Raw genomic sequence first — 20,768 nt, 5'->3', positions numbered from 1 at the left:
GCACTACCCAGCAACAACCAAAACATCAGTGTGTTATCAACACTGTTTTCCTACTAAGTCCCAAGCACAACACTGTGCCAGCTACAGTGAAGAAAATTAACTCTATCCCAGCTAAAACCATGACAGCATGATAAATACTTTACATTTTTTTGAAGTGAGTCCTTTCTATACACAACAACAGCTGATTATATTGACCTAAGACATAAATAACCCTCAGTGTGAAGACTATTTGGGGATATCACCTTTATGTATGATTTGTTGCTTTTGTTCTGTTGTATGCTTGGCTTTCTGGGATTCCTAGCAGAACACAGCCAGCTGGCATGGTATAAGTACATGTGAAGTTATTGATCTTGCTCTGTGTTTCTGACTGGCAAGAAGTTTCAATTTTACTTACACACTTGGACGACTTTGTGGTCGTAAATGTGCCGTTTGGTCAGCTGATCCTGATGTAGGCCTTTGTATTACACCTGCAGACTGAGGTCCAGAAGAGGCCGATGCAATGATTGCAGCAGACAAGAGAGGTGGTGGTGGAAGTGGGGGATTCATATTCTGAATTTATGAGAACAAAAAAAAAAAAAGCAACAGATGATCAATATTTTTTGATGAGTTGAATCAGCTGCAAGAAAAAAGAATTGTCTAAGAAAATTGAAAAAAAAGCAGCCAAATTCAGCATTCCTTCACCTACTGGTACAATATAACTGGAGAGTTAGGTTTGTCTGTATTTCTCTTTCTCCAGTTTAAAGTCTTGAAGCCTTGGCAGCTATTTAGGCAAATGACAAGCAATTTCTCAGCACAGGAGAAACAGAAAGCATTGTTTCTAATTATAACATCGTTAGGATAGGACCAAAAATTCAGAAGCCTTCCAGGAGGTAGATTTTGCATCCTACTGCTGGCTGTATTTGAAAACATGATTGGTTTTGTACCCTGAAACTGAAACATAACACACAATTCAGCAGTAGTGCACCCAAAACCACCCCTTCTGGGGAAAATTTTCTTTTGATGTATGGGTTACAAAAGCAAGCACAATATGAGACCATAGTCACTGAGCTATTGTTACCACTTTCTCCTATTCTTCTAGTTTAAAAAGTTAGCTTTTGAAATTCAGTATTATCAAGATTGGTAAGCTTTAACAAACACCCCAGTAAAAAGGCACAGTTCCTTTACAGGCAGATCATAATGGGAGTCCTGCCTTCTATGCCTTTTGAGAATCAATGGAGCAATTGTTACCTTCTGTTCTGTAAAGCTTCAGACAATTCTTTAGGACCTTGTGTACTGACACTCCTGGGAAAAGTCTCTCACAAAAGGAGAACTTTTCCTTCCCCCCTTGCAAAAATAATTATTTGTGTTACAATGCACACAAAAAGAGTAATAAAAAACCTCCAACATTTGAAAATGTAAAAGTGAATTAATTTCAAACATGATCTTTGACTTAACGCAATCCTTTAATACTGAAACAAAACTCTAAACCATGCTACTTCAGGTTTAAAAAACCACATAACAAAAATATAAATTAACAACATGTCCTTTAGTACTGCCTGGCTATTCCAGTACATCAGCATATAAATGCACAGCATTACATTATCAATTTGGAAAATATGTACTTGAAAGTAATTTTAATTCCCCTCAGCCTACTTCTAAAGGGTTTTGTTGTTGTTGTTTTTCTAAACAAAAAACTATGAGGAAAATCACTTTTAGTTCTACGCTGTGTGATTATGACCTTGCTGCACTTCGTCCAAGTGTTAATAAAAAGACAGCTCTCTGAAATAGTCATATTCTGTCAACAGAACTGCATGGTTAAAAGCTTTCACATCTAGAGAAAACTGATTAACTCTTACAGTTCTTCACTCAAAATTCTTATGCTTAGTTATGATACAAATTACATGGTATATTGTGAGATATTTCTATTTTATTTAAAGCTTTTTTTTTCCTGATTGTACATTAACAATTTCTTAACACCAAATAGGCCTCCTGTATCCAACACAAAGCAGACAGGACCTGCTGGAGAAACATCATTGTGAGCTTTGATACTAATAGTTATTTACAAGAATGGCAATTGCATTTGCTTTACATCCTAGATCCCCATCCATCCAACAATCTTTTTCAAGTATCTTGATAATTCATACTGAAATACCAATATTTCTCTTTCAGTGGTTCTACAGCAGAAGTTATTTTCCCCTCCCAGTCAGCTTCAACAAATGTCTTAGATGAATCCAACCTGAACGTAAGCATCTAACTTTTAGGCAACTTGTCTACAGAATATAAATTCAACTTGTTTTTTTTAGGCATCTAGATTCCTTTATATATGGTAGAACCTGTAAATCCACATTACGAGATAATTAGCTGGAAATCTTTAAAATTAAACCTATTCATGCACAATATCAGGGTTGTCACGATTCCACACTTCCTGCACCTCTAAAGATATAAATGATGGGCGTTGTATTTTATTCATTTGAACACACAATATGCACTGAATTTTTAGCTGCAATAAAGGCACCTTCCCAGCTCTATTTTATTCTGCTTTATTCAAGTTCTGCTCCCCTCCCCGTGTCTATTACTATGGTAATGAAACCTGCAGTGAGCCACAGCCCGATTAAACTCCTAAAGACTTGGCAAGTACTTAGAAATCTAAATAAACTACCTGATAGGCTTTAGAGGACTAGCGCTTCTTCAGCTTGCACTGCTACAACTTGATAAAATAGATCCAAATGCTCTAGCCAAGTTTTCAAGAATTTTTCTGGCACGTAACCATTTTTCTAGCTATTGAGAAACATACCTCCAGAGCACAAGCTAGTTTTGATGGTTCCCACATTCAACATTCTGTGAAAGAATATATGGAAACCCCACGTGATTTAATAAAATATGCTTATCAAAATAATGGAGTATTTTTATTTTAGGTAGTTGGGGGGGGAATTGAAAGATTCTGCAACTACTTTTCAGAAAACAAGTGTACTTTCAAGCATATAAAACAGCAAATAAGTGATTTTTATTTTTAAGTGGAAGATGAAACATGACATAATTTGATACTTAATTTATGTAAAAAAACTTCAAATAGTACCTATACTCATGCTCTAGAAACTCATACATATTACTAAGTTTAAATATTATTAGGCTGCATTACCATACCAGTCAACTAGAGATCAACAATCAGCTCACCAAAAGAATAACAAAAGGCACAGCAGTGGAAAAAAACATTCATTAACTGTCTTCACTCCCACAAGGTCTAGGAAAAAATATATGACTTGCAAAATCCCCTGAGGGCTAACAAATTAAGGCTTATGTTTAACAAAATTCCTAAACTCTAAATATATGTCATCAAGAACAGGCCTCTCATACAAAACCTCATCGTTTCTTTCAGCTGCTTCCTCTTCCCAACAAAAGTTGATTTGAATTTTTGTTGGTTAAAACCCAGGCAGTTCTTATTTAAATCTCCTCCTGACTTAACTACATGAAATAGAGCTAAATGTCATCAGTATACGACAACCCTCACAGCTTGTGCCTCATTAATAATAACTCAGACTACTTTATATACTTTAACACAGAGGGGTGATTTTTATGTGTGTGTGGGCAAGAGAACAGGACCAAAAAACCCAGGGATTTTTTAATTTTTGAAACCTTCAGCATGTAAATGAATGTAAACCATCCAAATATAGACCCCCTATTTCTGCTAGTTAAATGCACATAACAAGACACCATTTCAAAATCAATATATTCAATCTCCAGAAGTAGCAACAAGGATAGCTAGGTCAATTGCAGTCCAAAATACTTTAAAGTTCTCAAGAGACTGTTAAAGGCAGAATGAAAGGAAGGTAATTTATCTGTTGTTGCTACATTCTGTTTTTCTTCTGCTGCTTCTAGTTTCTGCTAACTTTGCTGAGGTATATTTTTTCTCTGTTTTTCCCACATGATGGTGCAAATCACATACTTTCTTTAAGAGTTTTTTCAGCAAAATCTATGGCAACTAGATCTCTTCCATTAGATAACTACCTTATAAATTACATCCAAGAACTTCCTCCAAAGTAAATGAGCCTTACCTAATTGCACGTGCATATTTTCACCCAACAACTGTTGAACTTGACATCTGCTATTTATATTTTATAAAGAACTTCAAATATACTAAGCGCCTACAGGGTTCAAAAATGCCAGCGGCCAAGAAGAGCAGACCAATTAATGCCCCCATTAAGGGCAAAGTTGTGGTTTGAAGTCCCAGAGAACAGTGTAAGTGATAACACCACAGTCAAAAAGCCTCTGCTGTGACAAGTTTGTCTCAGTTCATAGCTTCTTCAATTTCAGAGAAACAAGCCTCAAAACACAAAACAAGAATTAATGCTGCTGGCTAGAGAACTAGACTGAAGAACTGCTGCTGTAAAATAAAACTTTTAAATAAATTATCACAGTTTTTCTGAATGCAAATTAAAATTTGCTTAAGTGACGCAAGCAGCAGATAGTATATATGGTCATTTGACAAAAGCACTCTTATTCCTAAGTCTTATTTGTGTCAATTTTGGCTGAAAATTTGTAAATTACTTACTTCATACAATATTTTGTACCAAACAGCATCCACAAAAGATTATTATGGACAAACTAAAATTAATACAATTGGCATTTTTTGAACCACCATAATATTTCCCAAAATAACAACATAGCGAACTAAAATGTGATCCTATGCATGTACACAGATGAGACTGACAGGCTCCTTTAGGCTAGCAATTAATCTCAACACTCTTCGAGAAACTTCCTACCAATAGGAAAACATCTCCTCTTAATAAAAAATAAAAGCCACCTTTCCTACAGAAGGTAAGAGATGACACTAGCTTTGCTTCTAGATTCAGAATAGATAAATGTAGCAAAGATGCATAAATTCAGGTTTAATGTAAAGGAATATATCCTTCTCTTTTTCACCGATGGGGAATCATGCTCGTCCTCTCTGATTTCTTCTTTCTCCCTTAATCTGAGTTTGGCATGAAGTAAAAGAAGTTGTATAAACATCTTGTTCTCAAAGAACAATCAGTTACTTTAAATAGTGTTATAAACACCAAAACGATTGACAGGAAGAAGATCCAATTAAACCCTCTTCATGCTAAAGAGAAACTGTCCCTGCTCCAATCCAACTCCCTTGTAATTTGCTTAGCATTCAGAAATGAAAAAAAAAGCTAAAGGGAGGAGCTTAGAGAAACGCAGGAGTTTGTACTTACGAAAGCAAAAAAATACAAAAGCAAAAGGACTCAAGCCAACTACTTCTGATGTATTAAATCATACAGTCACAGTTGTTCCACAGCTTAAAATTAAGGCTCAGAATCTCCAGAAGGGAAGCATCTAGAGAAACAAGAACAAATTTCTCTCTTGATCTGTCAGAACTGTTTTGCACATTCCTGAATTAAAACAAGAGTTTATGAAGCAAGAGGAAAAGTGGACGTAAAAGACACACTTTGCAGTCTGTGACTACAAACTGCGTCATCATCTAATATCATATATAGTAAAAGAACGCAGGAGTGACCTACCCATAGCCTGAGCTGCCAGCCTGTATTTTAGTCATGCTGAAAACAAGTCAAGAAGAAACAGAACATTATGTACAGAAGGTTACTGACTTTTAAAGAGGGTGGCAGAGAATAATTCAGATTCTCAATGGGAATTATATGCCTAACTGGAAACATAACCAGGAACACGGTTATCACAAAGAGAAAGTAGCACTCCAGGATACAGGATGATCATGTGGCAGGAGTTTTACCCCATGCTGCATTTAGCACTGTAATTTAGTTCCTGTGGGTACCAATGGTGAGATCGCCTTTGAATAAGCTTATGCAACTAAAGCACCCGAGGTGGTTTAATGACTTTGCACCAGCACCAAAATAAAGTATTTTTCCATGTTGGCATCAAAGAAAGAACTACTGATTCTTAGTAACAAACAGAAGTGTTCGTTGCTGAGAGAAAAAAAGGAAAAAAAGCAACTTCTGACAGGAATTTGAAATTATGCTTTGAATTCTGCCTACCCCGTCCTCTCCAAAACTTATCTCATCCACAAATCAAATCAATTAGTCTATGTTTGCAGCATAGATGTTAGCTAGACTCGTATTCTGCCTAACAGCACAAACGATACCCAAACTGATTTTGTTTGCTTCAGTTCTCACATGTATTTTCTGAAGGACAGAATTAAAGAAGTATAGAAGATTACATGGATTACTATATAAGCAGCTAATTGTTTCTAGTATTAGATGTACACCTCGTATGCAAAAAGTAAGGACCTGGGGGTCCTTCCTCGTGGACACCAAGCTCAATATGACCCAACATTGTGCCCCTGTGGCAAAGAAGGGTAATGATATCCTGGGCTTCATTAGGAGGAGTCTTGCCAGCAGGTCAAGGGAGGGGATTCCTTCCCCTCTCCTCAGCACTGATAAGGCCACACCTGGAATACTGTGTGCAGTTCTGGGCACCCCAGTGCAAGAGAGACATGGACATATTGGAGAGTCCAGCAAAGGGCCACTAAGATAATTAAGGGACTAGAGCACCTCTCCTCTGAGGAAAGGCTGAGAGCTGCAAATGTTCAGCCTAAAGAAGGCTCATCAATGTGTGTAAGTACCTGAAGGGGAGGTACAAAGATGACAGAGCCATACTCTTTTCAGTGGTGCCCAGTGAAACACAAACTGAAACACAGGATGTTCAGTCTGAACATCAGGAAACAGTTTTCCACTGTGAGGGTGATAGAGCACTGGCACAAGTGGCACAGGTGGCCCAGAGAGGTTGTGGAGTCTCAGTCCTTGGGAGATATTCAAAAGCTGTCTGGAGACCATCCCGGACAACTGGCTCTAGGTGGCCTTTCTTGAGCAGGGAGGTTAGACGAGGTGACCTCCAGAGGCCCATTCCAACCTCAACCACTCTGTGACATTAAAATATGAATCCAAATATATGGAAATTATTAATTGGTTTCATATTAACATACATCTAACAGTAGGACTGCACAGATGATCAACAGATTGAAGGAGTCATTAACAATAAAAGGACAAAGCATTGCTACAGCGCTACCTGCATTGTTCAGTAAGGCAGATGTTCTGGTTTCAGCTGCGATAGAGTTAAACTTCTTTGTAGTAGCTAGTATGGGGCTATGTTTTCGATTTTTGCTGGAAACAGTGGTGATAATACGGAGATGTTTTGGCTGTTGCTAAGTAGTGCTTACACTGGTCAAGGACTTTTTCAACTCCCCGTGCCCTGCCGGGTGCACAAGAAGCTGGGAGGGGGCACAGCCGGGACAGCTGACCCAAACTGACTAATGGGATATTCCATACCATATGACATCATGCTCAGTATTTATATCTGGGGGAAGAAGAAGGAAGGGGGGGATGTTTGGAGTAATGGCGTTTGTCTTCCCAAGTAACCGTTACGCGTGATGGAGCCCTGCTTTCCTGGAGACGGCTGAACACCTGCCTGCCCATGGGAAGGAGTGAATTAATTCCTTGTTTTGCTTTGCTTCCGCGCGTAGCTTTTGCTTTACCTATTAAACTGTCTTTATCTCAAACCATGAGTTGCCTCACTTTTACTCTTCTGATTCTCTCCCCCATCCCACCCGGGGGGAGTGAGCGAGTGGCTGCGTGGTGCTTAGTTGCTGACTGGGGCTAAGCCACGACAGCAGGGCAAAAGCACACTGTCTGTAGAACTGTCAATAATAGTCATCTGTCTGAAGAACAAAGAAGGTGAAATACATTTACTTGGATGAAAGCAATTATTACATCACTACTGATAAAGAAAATTTGTGGGATCATGGTGGATACCTAGCTAACATAAACTTTGTGTTGCACTCAGGCCAAATGAATGGATGCAAATTCTCAAGATATAAACATCGGACTAAGAGGATAAAAGTAAAAGGGTCATACTATCAATATTTTCATCAGTGAAAATAACCGTGCAGTACGGTGCCCAGTTCTGGAATGCACTTACCATGTGCTTACCATGCCAGAAGGAAGTATTGGAGACAATTCAGAAAATAACAGCATCATAATTTTAAGTACTGAAAAACATAACTTAAAAGTCCCAAAGAAGGCTGTCAAAATGCAACCTTCTCAGCTGTGACCAAGCCACACCTAAGCATTTATTTAAACAACAAAAAGTTGATAGCAGAAGACAGACAATTCTGCCTTCAATTTTGCAGACAAATGTGTAAAATGATCCAAGTGCCAAAAGTTGAAAACAAAACCAGACAAATTTAGCAGCAAGGCTATTCATCATGTTTTACTTGCTTTAAAAGACTGCAAGGATAATTAGACACCTAAACGAGATCAAGCCCTGGGGTTTTTCATTTGGGTTGTTTGTTTTGCTTTGGTTTGTGTTTTTTTTAAACTAAGTCGGCACTTATTCAGCTGTCCCCCCGCCCCCCAGAGGTTAGGGGGACAATTTTCAGACTTGAAACTAGAATTAGATCTTGAGAATTCCTATGATCAAAATAAAGGCTTATTAAGTTCCCTTGACGGCCTTTGAAAACTGGTCTCTACACTCCTTACTGCAGTTACTGTCAGGCTCTGATTAAGTGCAGTATGATACAGGACATGCCAGAGCTTCTCTACCACAAGCACAGCAAAATGGAGAATTTCAGTTGATTTTGGAATTAAATCCTGCAGTTTTTGAAGACAATGTCATTTTCTTTGTCCAAAGGAAACAGCATTGAACGTATCCTTCTCTTAAAAGATGGCCGTTTGCAATGGTTTGGCATATTGATCTCCAGAGCCTAACTTAGACATTCTAGATATGTTCTTCATCTGCCACAAGCGTACACACAACTAAAATCATCTTATTTAATTAGGACAAGAGGGAAGTTTTGAAAGTTATTTCAAAGAATCTTGCTAATATTGAGTTAAGTAAGACAGAAATATCTGGCAGCTGTGGTCTCAAGTTGACAGTTTTTTGTAAGATCTTATTTGTTTCCCCTGACTCTCCCCCCACCCCCAGCATAATCTCTTTCCTACTGACGCTGAAAAGAAACACTGTTCTGCAAGGAAATGTGCTTCTTGTGTTTACTACAGAGAAATGACAGAGGAAAGGTAGAGAAATGGATACACGTGACAGGATGCAAACATTATTGTATCAATAATGCTTTTGCTACATTAATTTTATACCACTGCCTATCACATAGTCAATCATCATAAAATCCTCATTTCAGTTCAGTGTATCAGAACTTGAGAAAAAAAATTTACTGTACAGATCAAAGATAAATGGGAAGGCTGAGTTCTCTTAAAATGGTACTTACACCAAGAGCAGCTTGGTAGGTAACTTCTGATGGGAAGGTAAATGAAGGCCCTGTTGTGACTGGGCTGCTAGGGGGTGGAGTCACAATTAGCCCTGTAGTACCAATATGAACCTGTCGAAGGGGGGGGTGGGAAAAAAAAAAAAAGCAGGGTCAGTTCTGAGTAGTTTAATTAATACGAGCTGGTTTTGACACAACTCTAACCTTCATGGCAAAAAACCACCAGTACTCTACTATCTGTAACTTTAGACTAGAACTAAGTTTTTGTTAGACGCTTTTACAAATGGTATTGGATCACCATGCTCACCTTCTCCTCCCCTCTGCCCCAGTGTTTCAGAAACTTTGGAGATATATTGAACTAGCCATGTCAAACACATTTTTACCAATGTCAGTTTACTTTTTTTTCCCTAAAAAGGCTGCTGGATCCCAAAGATGTGCAAATAAAACATATTTACTAGCTCATGTAAAACAACACCAACACTTCTTAGTCTCCATTACTATCTCTTCTCCCAAAACATAATCTTTATGTGAAAGACAAGTGTTCACAAACTAGTGTAGCCTGTAACTAAAAGCTCTGAAGAAACAGGAGATTAACAAATAAATAAAGCCAGATAAATATTTCTACTTATCACAATGAGATTATTATGGTATATTTCTGGAATTTATGTAATTTACAAGTTGAGTTTACGTTTTATTTGCATGTGCTTATTAATATCCAATATTATATTCAGTTTAGAAAAAAATACACCAAGAAATTAAATTGTTCCAGTTTCTAGTTTCTACAGTTCAATAAAAATCTTTGTGGCACTTAAGAAAATAACAACTGTGGAAAGAATTAGCTTACAAGACCAAAGAGGTTCGCTATAATTGTATAAGAAGTGTTGTAAAATGTTATCCTTAAACGCTCTCATGTTGGAAGAGAAGCTTCATGAAAGCGTATGTTAATATTAATTACATATAATTAATAATTTGGAGTAGTAATCTGGCAAGATCTGAAGCCTTTATAGTTATTAAAAAAATACACACATGATTTATATTTGATTTCATATAAATTACCTGAGAAGGGGCACTACAGGAAAGTCCCGTCAGCTCACTGATGCGGGCTGCTGCAGTTGGGTTGCTGGAGCTGATGAGGACAGGAGGACTAATTTCCATTGAGTGGCGATTCTGAGAAGACTGTGAAGACTTGTTGGACATAGTGAGGGAGGTAAAAGAGTGCCGTTTTTTGGTGTTTTTCTTAGTATCGGTGTGCTTTTGGGTTGAATTGTTGTGGGCTGCCCCAGAGGTACCTTCTCCAGAGTCAACAGCAGAACCTGAGGGCTTATCCAATTCTATCAGCTGTTTGGCTGCTGTGTTAAACTACAAAAGATAGTCACACATTAGTATTTTTTATTTATAAAAATCACATGGATATAACAAAAAAGGCCCCTCTTTTCCTTTTATAATATAATAGAATTTAAACCATGCAGCTTAAAACTGTGGCATACTGACCTACTCGACAAACAAGTCATTACAGAGTGACAAGTCTTCCACTACAAACTCAACACACTGTTGGGCTGGAGTGGACTGCCCATCCAAGGTAAAATTTCATCAAGAAAGGACATTATGCTCCAGTCCAGCCATGGATTAATTCAGCAATATCTGCTGCCTGTGTTATCTAGAAGTCAGACTAAATCACAGCAGTCCCCTTTGACTTTATAATAGAAAACTCCGTATTACAGAACTTCTTGAATGTTCATTTATTTTTAAGCCTTTTTTTTTGTTTCTTTGCAAGTATGACATAAGCCCACACCTTTGTATGTGGGCTCTTGAAGACATTCCTCCTAGTATCCCTTGGATTTATGCACATACCTTTAACACTACCAGTAGTAAAAAAAAAAGCAGGCTTCCTAAATGAATATTTAAGAACATAGTAGGACAGACTAAAAATCCATCTGTACCAGTATACTGCCTGACAACAAGTAGCTATACAAGCATAAGACAGTACAAGGAGAAAAGAAGCATATATTAGCAATTCTGTGAAAATACCTTCTCAGCTCCTGAATTTTCTAATGCAAAGGCAGCATTTCTGTGCCTAAGAACCCTCAAATGGATTTTTTTAAGCTTATCTAATGAAGTTTTGTTCACAATGAAATTTTCTATTTGTTAATTTATTACAATAATTTTATATTAAATGCAAACAAATCCCTCCTTTCCAATGAAGAAATATGGAATCCCACACATTTTCTTCTTACAATGAAATGTAAGCTATCTAAGAGAGGGGGAAAAAACACCAACCAACCAAACAAAACCCCCTACATTTTTCACAAAACCTTTACTTCCAGAAAATCTTATTTATATTTTAGAGCTATTGGAAGTAACACTGTCAGAACTCTAATTTATTCATGGGCTGAAGTAGCGCCAGCAACGGTTTTCTGAACAAGGTAAGTAATGTTAATATGTACCACTAAATATGAATACTGTTACTTGGATAAGTGTAGCCAAATATGGAGATAGGAAAAATCTTTTTTTGAAGAACATCAAGATGAAAGAATGAAATTAGTTACTGTGGAAGTACTACTACTATTCTTCAGCATATTATTTCTTCTATTTATTTTACCCATTTTTCCACAAGTCTTAAGATTCCTACTATGCTCATGAAGAGTCTTAAAAGAGTATTTTACCCCATCAAAACTTTACTAGAAAAATAACACATCATTAATCGTGATAGCATCAACACTGATTTAAATGCAGCTCCTGCAAATGAAAATAGCTTTTACCCTGAACACTCTCCTATCTCTGAGGACAAGTAGGTTATATATAGTGGTACAAAAGAATAAAGAATATATACTTTTATAATATAGAAAAGATTTTCAAGTGGTATTTGAAAGATGAGATCTGGAAGGAAATTCCATGCACATACAGAAGAAATAAACAAAGTTCAAAACTATAACTACTGGAACAATGAAGAGTTGACATAAAAACCTACTAGTATGTAACAGCAGGAAAATTAAACTTATGAAATGCTTGAAGAGGAAGCACTACCTAGAACATATTGCAGTAGAAGAGGGGCATACCAGGGGATTTGAAAAAGGATATGAAGATGAGAATGTAGAATTTTTTCCTAAATGTTCTTACTGTCAGTCCTTTAGAAGGCAGCTGAAGAGAACAGGAAGGATAGAAGACAATGTCACAGTAGTAAACATTCCTAAGAAAAAGGTGGACGCTAGATTTTCCCTCCTGCTAATACTCAACATGGATCATATGGACAAAATAATTTTGTACCACTTGCGTAGAACAGAAGACATAACCACACAGCTTTGTCTAATTAATTTGCAAGACTATTATTTAGATAATTATTTTTTATATTTAATAGATTTAAAATTCAGAGCGAACATACTTTTAACAGAGTAGTGAAAATAATGTTATTTTATCACAGAACACAGATATGAGACTGAAGGATATGAAACAAGTAGAAAATAATACCAAAAAAAGCCTACTCTGTTACTCATCCTGTCAGGGTCACATCCTTCATCATGGAAGATCATGCAGGCTTTTCAAAGCCTAATCATTTTATGTATTTAGCACATTTTATTTTTTCCAACTCAGATTGAAATTCTTCATGTCCTCCCTGAAAATGTGTCTCTCGTATTGTCTTATGCAATGGCTGTAACCACTTTTATTCTTATCTAATCTACTCCCTTATTTAGCAAAAAGCCTGTTCACAAATTACACAGATCAGAGAAAGAAAAGCAGTACTCATTTCTAAAACAAGAACTACCTAATCAGAATAGTTCAGGGATCACCCAGGAGTAAAAAACAAAACCAAAATCCACTCTGCTAAAAGCACCCCGAGGTACCTGCTACACCTAATTATGTTTGCTTACCTCCTGAAGCTAATAATGCCTGCAGAATCTGATTACTTCTACACAGTGAACAAACTATTAGAGAAAAGCTAAGGCTTGCCCACGAGATTGATTAAAGACTGATTCAAATATAAGCAATGTAGGGAGCTTTCTTATGTAGCGAAGAAAGCAGAGGGTGGTAGCATTAACCTAAACATGGAAGGGAACCGATTACTGGCCTTTTCTTAGAAGCAACCTGAGGACAGCAACAGTTGCAGAATATTTTGCAGAGTGCAGTTTACTTCTTCCTTGAGAAATTAATAATTTGCATGCACTCTCCAATGTAAAGGCTAGCAACCATTCAAGGTCACCACGGGAACGCATCCCACTCATGCTATGAAGTGTTTCAATAAAACATTCCTTTCTGCAACAAATACCCCTGTATCTATTCCAACATTTTCTACGTCAGCTGTTTTCCTGAATGTATTTGAACCAAAGCTTCTTTTACATTCACATTTATTTGTTTTTTCCATTCAACAAAATCTTTGCTGTAACAGGTAGCCTGAAATGCAATTCCTCCTCCCAACAAAACCCAGGAAACAGAACAACGTTCCAAACGGGGCAAGACAGAGCGGCCAGCTGAGCTGCGTCTCACTGCTGTGGTCGGGGTGGAGGCTAGCAGACAGGTTTCCACCTGCTTCCAGCAGTCTGGAGAAATTATCAAGTAGACTACCATGCCAGACCTATTTCAAGGGCTCTTACAGTTGTGCTTTACTGTACTTATTTTACAAATTAATTTAGGTGTTCTTCACTCACACATAGATAGAATTTAAATATCAACACTTTCCAAAATTAAGTGAAAACACCATCTTCTTCCTCAAACGTTCCTTCTATTCATGTTCATCCAAAATCTTTATTTATGCAATTTTACTATATCACGATACGTCAAGAAGTTATTTTTCCACATTACTAACACTCTTATTAGCCAAATTCCAATTTCTAGACAACTTTTCACTTTCACATACATTTGGAAACAAAGGAGTAAAGTGTAAGTGGAACTAAGGTAAACATTGTCCTTATTTGACATTATCATTTTTGCTAAACATCATCCTGGAGGACAGGCAATAGCACAGAAACCTAAATTCAGCTTTGCAGTTAAAGTTTGGGAACAAATATATTTTGTCCAAAGCAGCAGAAGAATAATTTTGCAATTCTTGAACAGATCATAATCATGAGCAAACCTGCCTTTATATTAATTTTTGAAACAAATAAAATAATTCTGTATTGCAGTTTTGTTAGGGAAATTAATCAAACTATGGTGCTCAGAAGTTGTCATTGGAATTATAACAATGACATTAACACGTTCAAATACAGTAGGGATTAGACTATAATTTTCTACTCAAAACTCTGTTCTACACAAACTCTGTTTTCAGGTGTAACATACAACATTCACTTTTTACGTATATTTTCTGCTTTAAGGTCCAGGCAGGCAAAAAAGTCAAAAAGTAGAGAAAAGTTCCCATAAAAGTTTTTATCTTATTCTTCTGAGTTAGCATTGTTACAAAACTCTGATTTTTTTTTCCTAAGACTTTAAATCAGATTACAGCATTTAACAGTGACAAAGATTAGCTTAGTAAGTACAATATTGAAAAGACCATCCTAGAAATCCAGCCTAAAACCCAATCCAGAATGTATAGACCCAACAAAAAATATGTTTTGAAACACTCCTGTTTTGTACAGGAGGACATGCTAATTAAAAAAACAAAACCACAAACCCACCTGACACACTAGATACATAAAAACTTATGTTCTCATTGATTAAAATCACAGAATGGTAGGGGTTGAACAGGACCCCTGGAGATCATCTTGTCCAACCCCCCTGCTTGAGCAGGCACACCCAGAGCAGGGGGCACAGGAACGCATCCAGGCAGGGTTTGAATGTCTCCAGGGAAGGGGACACCACACCCTCCCTGGGCAGCCTGTGCCACTGCTCTGGCACCCTCACAGGAAAGAAGTATTTCCTCATGTTCAGGTGGAACTTCCTGTGTTCCAACTTGTGCCCATTGCCCCTTGGCCTGTCATTGGGCACCACTGAAAAGAGTCCAGTCCCATCCTCTTGACACCCACCCTTTAGATATTTATAAGCATTGATGAAATCCCCCCTCAGTCTTCTCTTCTCCAGGCTGAACAAACCCACGTCTCAGGCTTTCCTCATATGGGAGATGCTCCAGTCCCCTGATCATCTTGGTAGCTCTCCACTGGACTTGCTCAAGTAGTTCCCTGTCCTTGAACTGGGGGGCCCAGAACTGGATGCAATGCTCCAGATGTGGTCTTACTAGGGCTGAATAGAAGGGGAGGAAAACCTCCCTCAACCTGCTGGCCACACCTCTTTTTAAGCACCCCAGGATACCGTTGGCCTTCTTGGCCACAAGGGCACATTGCTGGCTCATGGTCAGCTTGGTGTCCACCAGCACTCCCAGGTCATTCTCAACAGAGCTGCTTTCCAGTAGTTCAGCCCCCAGCCTGTACTGGTGCCTGGGGTTGTTCCTCCCCAGGTGCAGGACCTTGCACGTGCTCTTGTTGAATTTCATGAGGTTCCCCTTGGCCCAGCTCTCCAGCCTGTCCAGGTCTCGCTGGATGGCAGCACAGCCTTCTGTACCATGTCAACTGATGGATGCAGTAGTATGAAATGACAAGGAACTTAAAATTCTACTACAGTGAACGTTTTAGATCATTTGGGGTTTTCTTCCCCTACATTTCTGTAAGGTTGTTTATAAATAAAGCTAGAGGAGCTGGATTAATACAAAGGTGTTTCCCGGTTGTTCATGTTAACTTGGGAAAACAAAAGTTGTTATTTTCTACTGATGTTCTGACTGGAAAATGATTACTTTTTCCTGATTTTTCTTTTTCTGTTCTGGGTGTTTGTATTTTTCTAGTTGTTCTGTATGAATGTTGAATAACTTGTAAAAATTTAAATACTTTTTAGATTTGGAGTGTATTTACTAAGTGTTAAACTATATCAAAGTGTCAAATTTGAGGTCCTTCTAAGAAATGTATATTTTACCCAGAACTGTACTCCACATTAAAAAGTTCGAATACTATCTGTTTAGTTCTGATTAATCTTTCTTTTTGGAACAGTGATAAACATTAGTGTTATGAACTTAATCATACAGTTTATAGACTCACTGCATTTTATTTTGTAACTGCGCAAGAACCTGGTTGACCTTCTTTTTTAATGCAAGCACGTTGAAATTCCATCAGACAGAAGTCTGGTAATTTAGATATATTAGGTCTTACTCTAGTAAAACTAGAGGGTTAGTTTGGTTTTAGCATTTCTTAGACGATAGATTTTCATTTTTTTGCAGTGCTTTGCATTATTTATAATTTGCAGATAGAAGTAATTATTTCACAGTGCTATATGTCTACAGGTAAACACAAAATGTTTTGTGACTCAGTGACTATATAATCACTATTAGAATTCCTCTCAAAATGTTTTCAGTCTTACCTTTTATCATTACCACAAATTCAGTAAGTGAAAGTTATATAAAACAATAGAGCAGACTTGCAATCATCAAACCATAAAATGTTCCTCCAGGTAAAAAGCTGTCCTCAAATATAATAGTTTTTTCTTGACTTCAACATACCTAAAGTTTATCCTGTGACCTCATCATACAAGAAACATTGCAAGTATCAGACCTACACTACAGAATAAACATCACACACTACACTCATTTTAAAGTTAATGACTTCAGCAAATGTAGCTAGTAATTCACATTTAAACAAAAAAAAGGATGTGGACTAACATACATAAGGCAAAGATATGTCTGTCATTATGACAAAAATAGGCAATGATTACAGGATTGGGAAATATAAATAAAAATACCGTGTTAAAAATACCTCAAAAATATGCATTACTTCTCATTGTCTTTAATAATAACATATGTAACAATGGTTTGATATACTGTCTGCATATTTTCCATAATCTTAGAAAACAGGCATTTAAAAATGCAAATTGACAGTTTTCCGCATATCTCACTGCTCTTCACCACAGCATGTGTTTTGGTTTAGTATATATTGAAAAAAACCACCTATCTGATATGAGATATCTGTTTGGGCATTATTTATCGTTCTAGATTTCCCATATCATTTTAGTGGAGATTTGCAAGTGTGTACACAAGTGCTTGGGGCTGTTCTAAAAAGGTTAATTGAAGATACATTTTCTTAGTTGATGGAATTTGTCTGAAAACATCAACAATTAAATATATTTTGTGACTGTGTATCATTTGTACAAAATTTTTTTCAATAGTATGTCTCCAGTTTGCAAACTTCTGTAGAGTTGGAAACAAGAGTTGTTAGCTAGTTAGCCCAAGTGGCAGCCCTAGGAAAGGGCTTTTTCTAACTTGGCTAAGTGATTTATTTTTAAAAGGCACCACAAATACCTTCACTGGCTGAACTGAAGGGGCAGTTAATTGCAAGAAGCTAGGAATGAACAGCCAGGGGCAACAACTTCTTAAACTGGCTTTTAAAAGTTGGCTTTTAAAAACTTCTTAAACTGAAGCCAGAATTGAACTAAGCAGGTTGAAACCCTTTTGGTTTTGTTGTTTTTGCAGTCACGTAAAAATTTCTATCCCCAGCTACACAGATCCTTACATTAACCTATAAAAATGTATCTTCCCTTTTAAAAAAATTCTGTTAGTTGAACACAGTCAATTTTTAAAATGTTCCCATCTCATCAGGGCATACAGAAAATGAAGTCACGAAACCTGACTCGATTCTTAGTATGGTTACACATTTCTTCTGTGACCTTAGGGACATATTTCTCATCCCACAGGATATGTGAAAATACTTCTTTCTTTCATCGTTCTGCCTCATTTACTTAAATAAAATCTCTTCAGTGGGAGAAGTGCATCTTACCAAGTATCCATAGCATACCTATGAGAAAAAGACAAACACTCTTCCAAACCGCTGTTGCAGTGATACACACTGTTCTTAATCGCCTATGTCTTTCTCTACAGAAGATAGAGCTTTCAACTCTTAAACCTTAAAAGGTTGGGGAAACTTTCTCAACTGTGACCTCCCACTGTAAATTATCACATCACATATGAGAAATGCAGGAAGATACAGAAGATTTTATATAAGGGTCTTTTGGATGTAAAAGTCAATGCTTTACCTGCTTAAAAACAGCCTGTATTCTCTGACTTTCTAGTTGTGCTGATTTGGTTTTGAGAGGCAGGTATTACGGACAGTGCAAAGCTTACTACTCTGACTTGCTGATAGCTAAGGAAAAATCACTGGTTCAGCTGCTGAGATAATTAACTTTCCCAAACTAAGCACACAGATCTTATTTTAGGTCTAAGACTATTTATTTTTCAGGTTATTTTAGAGTCAACACCAGTACTGATTATCTTTCCTTTTAGAAAATTAAATACACAGTGGGCACAATCTTACTGAGGGCCCAACTTTACTCACCTCAACATATGAAATTGGAAATATTCCTATCTTGTCAGCCAGCATTCCTTCTGCCCAGTTTTCATCCACACGGCGAATTACAGTCAGAACATCATCCTGTGTGAACATGCAGTGATTATGTCTCCCAGCTCTAATTAAACTTCCAATTTAATTTGCCTCCATAACACACGGGTAATCAGAGAAGGTGGTACATGGACAAGAATTGCAGAGAAGGCACTCTGTAACAGGAAGATGCCGCTTTTGGGGTTGAAGTCAGTTCCAGCCATTCCTTTTCCTATTTTGTCAGAGTTTAAGCTAGCTGTTCACAGCTAACCTCAGCCATCCAGCTTTGTCCTTAGTGCCAGACTTCCTGCCGTGTTCAGTCCACGGTATTCATCAGCCACCCTTTAAGTCCCTGGCATTAATCAACAGAACCGCAATCTTTTTCCTTCTCAACAGACTCATTACCTAATCTTCTCTTGATGTTGCTTTTCTACTTAAGTACTTAAGAACACTGGTAAGTGATATGATTTCTTTCACATCTACATGGAGCATTTGGATTAGATGTGGTTTTGAGACTGTTACATAAAAAAGGATTTACATGCGCATTAAATACTGCTTTTGCTTATACTGACATATGTAATTGTTTCATATTTAAGTTAATATATTTGGAAACATACATGCTTACTCGAGCAAGACTGCCAATTTAAAAAGCAGAAACCAAAAAACAACAGTTTGCCAACAAGTTAATCAAAATATGCAAGCTAATGCCAACCATCCTTAACAGAATTGCTGTTCCGTGTTGTAAGAGCCATTGTTCATCCACATGTTAACATCTTCCCTTTTCAGAATTTTAGCCTTTTCATTTTTAATAGACAAGGGTAGAAAAGTTATTAACTCACATTTGATCTTGCAACATTTTTGTGCAATTTGATAAACTAAACAATCAGAAACTGAAAAAAAAGGAACAGCTCTGATTCCTGTTAAAACTCTGTACCATTATATGTCTTGCAAGACAGAAAATTAACTACAATAGGAACAATATAAGAAGAAACATATTTTCCAAAAGGCAATTCGTAATATTATAGAATGACGAGGTTTAGTAGTACTTTGTATCTAGTATCTAGATCCTAAAAATGTCACTTACTAAAGGCAAAGCTGAAAAAAGTACCAACTTCAACCATTTAAAATGACTGTTTCTTGAAAAGATGGAATGCTTAATTCATAACATAGGTTATTTCTCATAAATGAAGAACATTACTACCACAATTACGAAAAACTGCATTCCCAAAAATAAAATCTCATAGAAATTATATGCAATTTAGCAAGAGAAGGAAGGCAAAACTAATCAACATAGGAGAAATGCCTGCAGAATTACTTGCCCTTTCATATTTGTGCAATTCCATTAAAAAAATGCAGACAAGACTACAGAACAGTCTTATAATTTCTTATCCAAGTAAATGAAATTATTAAAAGAAAATAAGAATTTTATTCTGGTTTTACCTTTGCAAATGGTAAACAGTCTTTATCTGCTTCCTTGTCTTTTACTTCAAAGTCATAAAGTGCTTTGCACTGAGGCGGAGGTTGAGGTAAAGGTTTAATAATCTGAACAAAATTGGTAGGAAAAAAGCCATGGATGCCGTTGACTTCTCCATGATACCAATTTTCATCCACCTGTCGACGCAAAATGATGATGTCTCCTTTACTGAATTTAAGATCTCCGGGTTCTTTTCCCTCGTAGTTATACAATGCTTTGGCACATGGTAACTGAGGTACACCCTAAAGAAAAAGAACAAAAAATTACTTGAATTAGATGAGTATTCTAAATAGAATTTATATTACGTTTTTTGGGAGACTATGAATGACACTGTCTAAAATTGCAAATTAAAATTATACACAATAAAATTATTTTATTGCAATGATTCTACTGACTTTACCCAAATGTGTGAAGAGCTTCAGTTCTATACAGCCATACATCCCCCTAAGTTTCATGATGATTTTCAGTAATGCTACAATGTTGCTAGCACAAGAAAGGCAAAAAACCATAATACTTTAACCCTCAGGTACTAATTCACTAATTAACTAAGCTTAAACATTAAAAAAAACCCAAACAAACTGGAAAGAATCCTGACCACTTGAGAGATCTGACAGAAAAATGATGCCAGAAAATACAGCACTAGAATAACAAATTTGCTATAAGACCCCTAAGGCATGTTTTCTGCCTGACTTTCTTATCATTTGCCTCACCTTATTTATTTCACCGGCCCAGA

General features: G+C 37.0%; 1 protein-coding gene across 2 annotated transcripts in view; it reads right to left on the bottom strand.

Annotated features, from left to right (window-relative positions):
- Positions 1-20,768, bottom strand: part of SH3RF1 (SH3 domain containing ring finger 1) — a 95,774-nt gene that overhangs the window by 21,568 nt on the left and 53,438 nt on the right. For both annotated transcript variants that reach the window (XM_064449745.1, XM_064449746.1), the window contains exons 3-7: positions 20,002-20,277; positions 18,520-18,615; positions 10,283-10,585; positions 9,230-9,340; positions 395-549 (exon numbers count right to left, since the gene is read on the bottom strand). In XM_064449745.1, the coding sequence (XP_064305815.1) occupies positions 395-549; positions 9,230-9,340; positions 10,283-10,585; positions 18,520-18,615; positions 20,002-20,277 (941 nt within the window). The remainder of the gene's footprint in view (positions 1-394; positions 550-9,229; positions 9,341-10,282; positions 10,586-18,519; positions 18,616-20,001; positions 20,278-20,768) is intronic.

This window comes from Phalacrocorax carbo, chromosome 4, assembly GCF_963921805.1.
Source record: "Phalacrocorax carbo chromosome 4, bPhaCar2.1, whole genome shotgun sequence".
NCBI classification, from domain to species: domain Eukaryota; kingdom Metazoa; phylum Chordata; class Aves; order Suliformes; family Phalacrocoracidae; genus Phalacrocorax; species Phalacrocorax carbo.
Note: the sequence above shows the minus strand (reverse complement) of the source record. Positions and strands in the feature narration are given on the sequence as shown.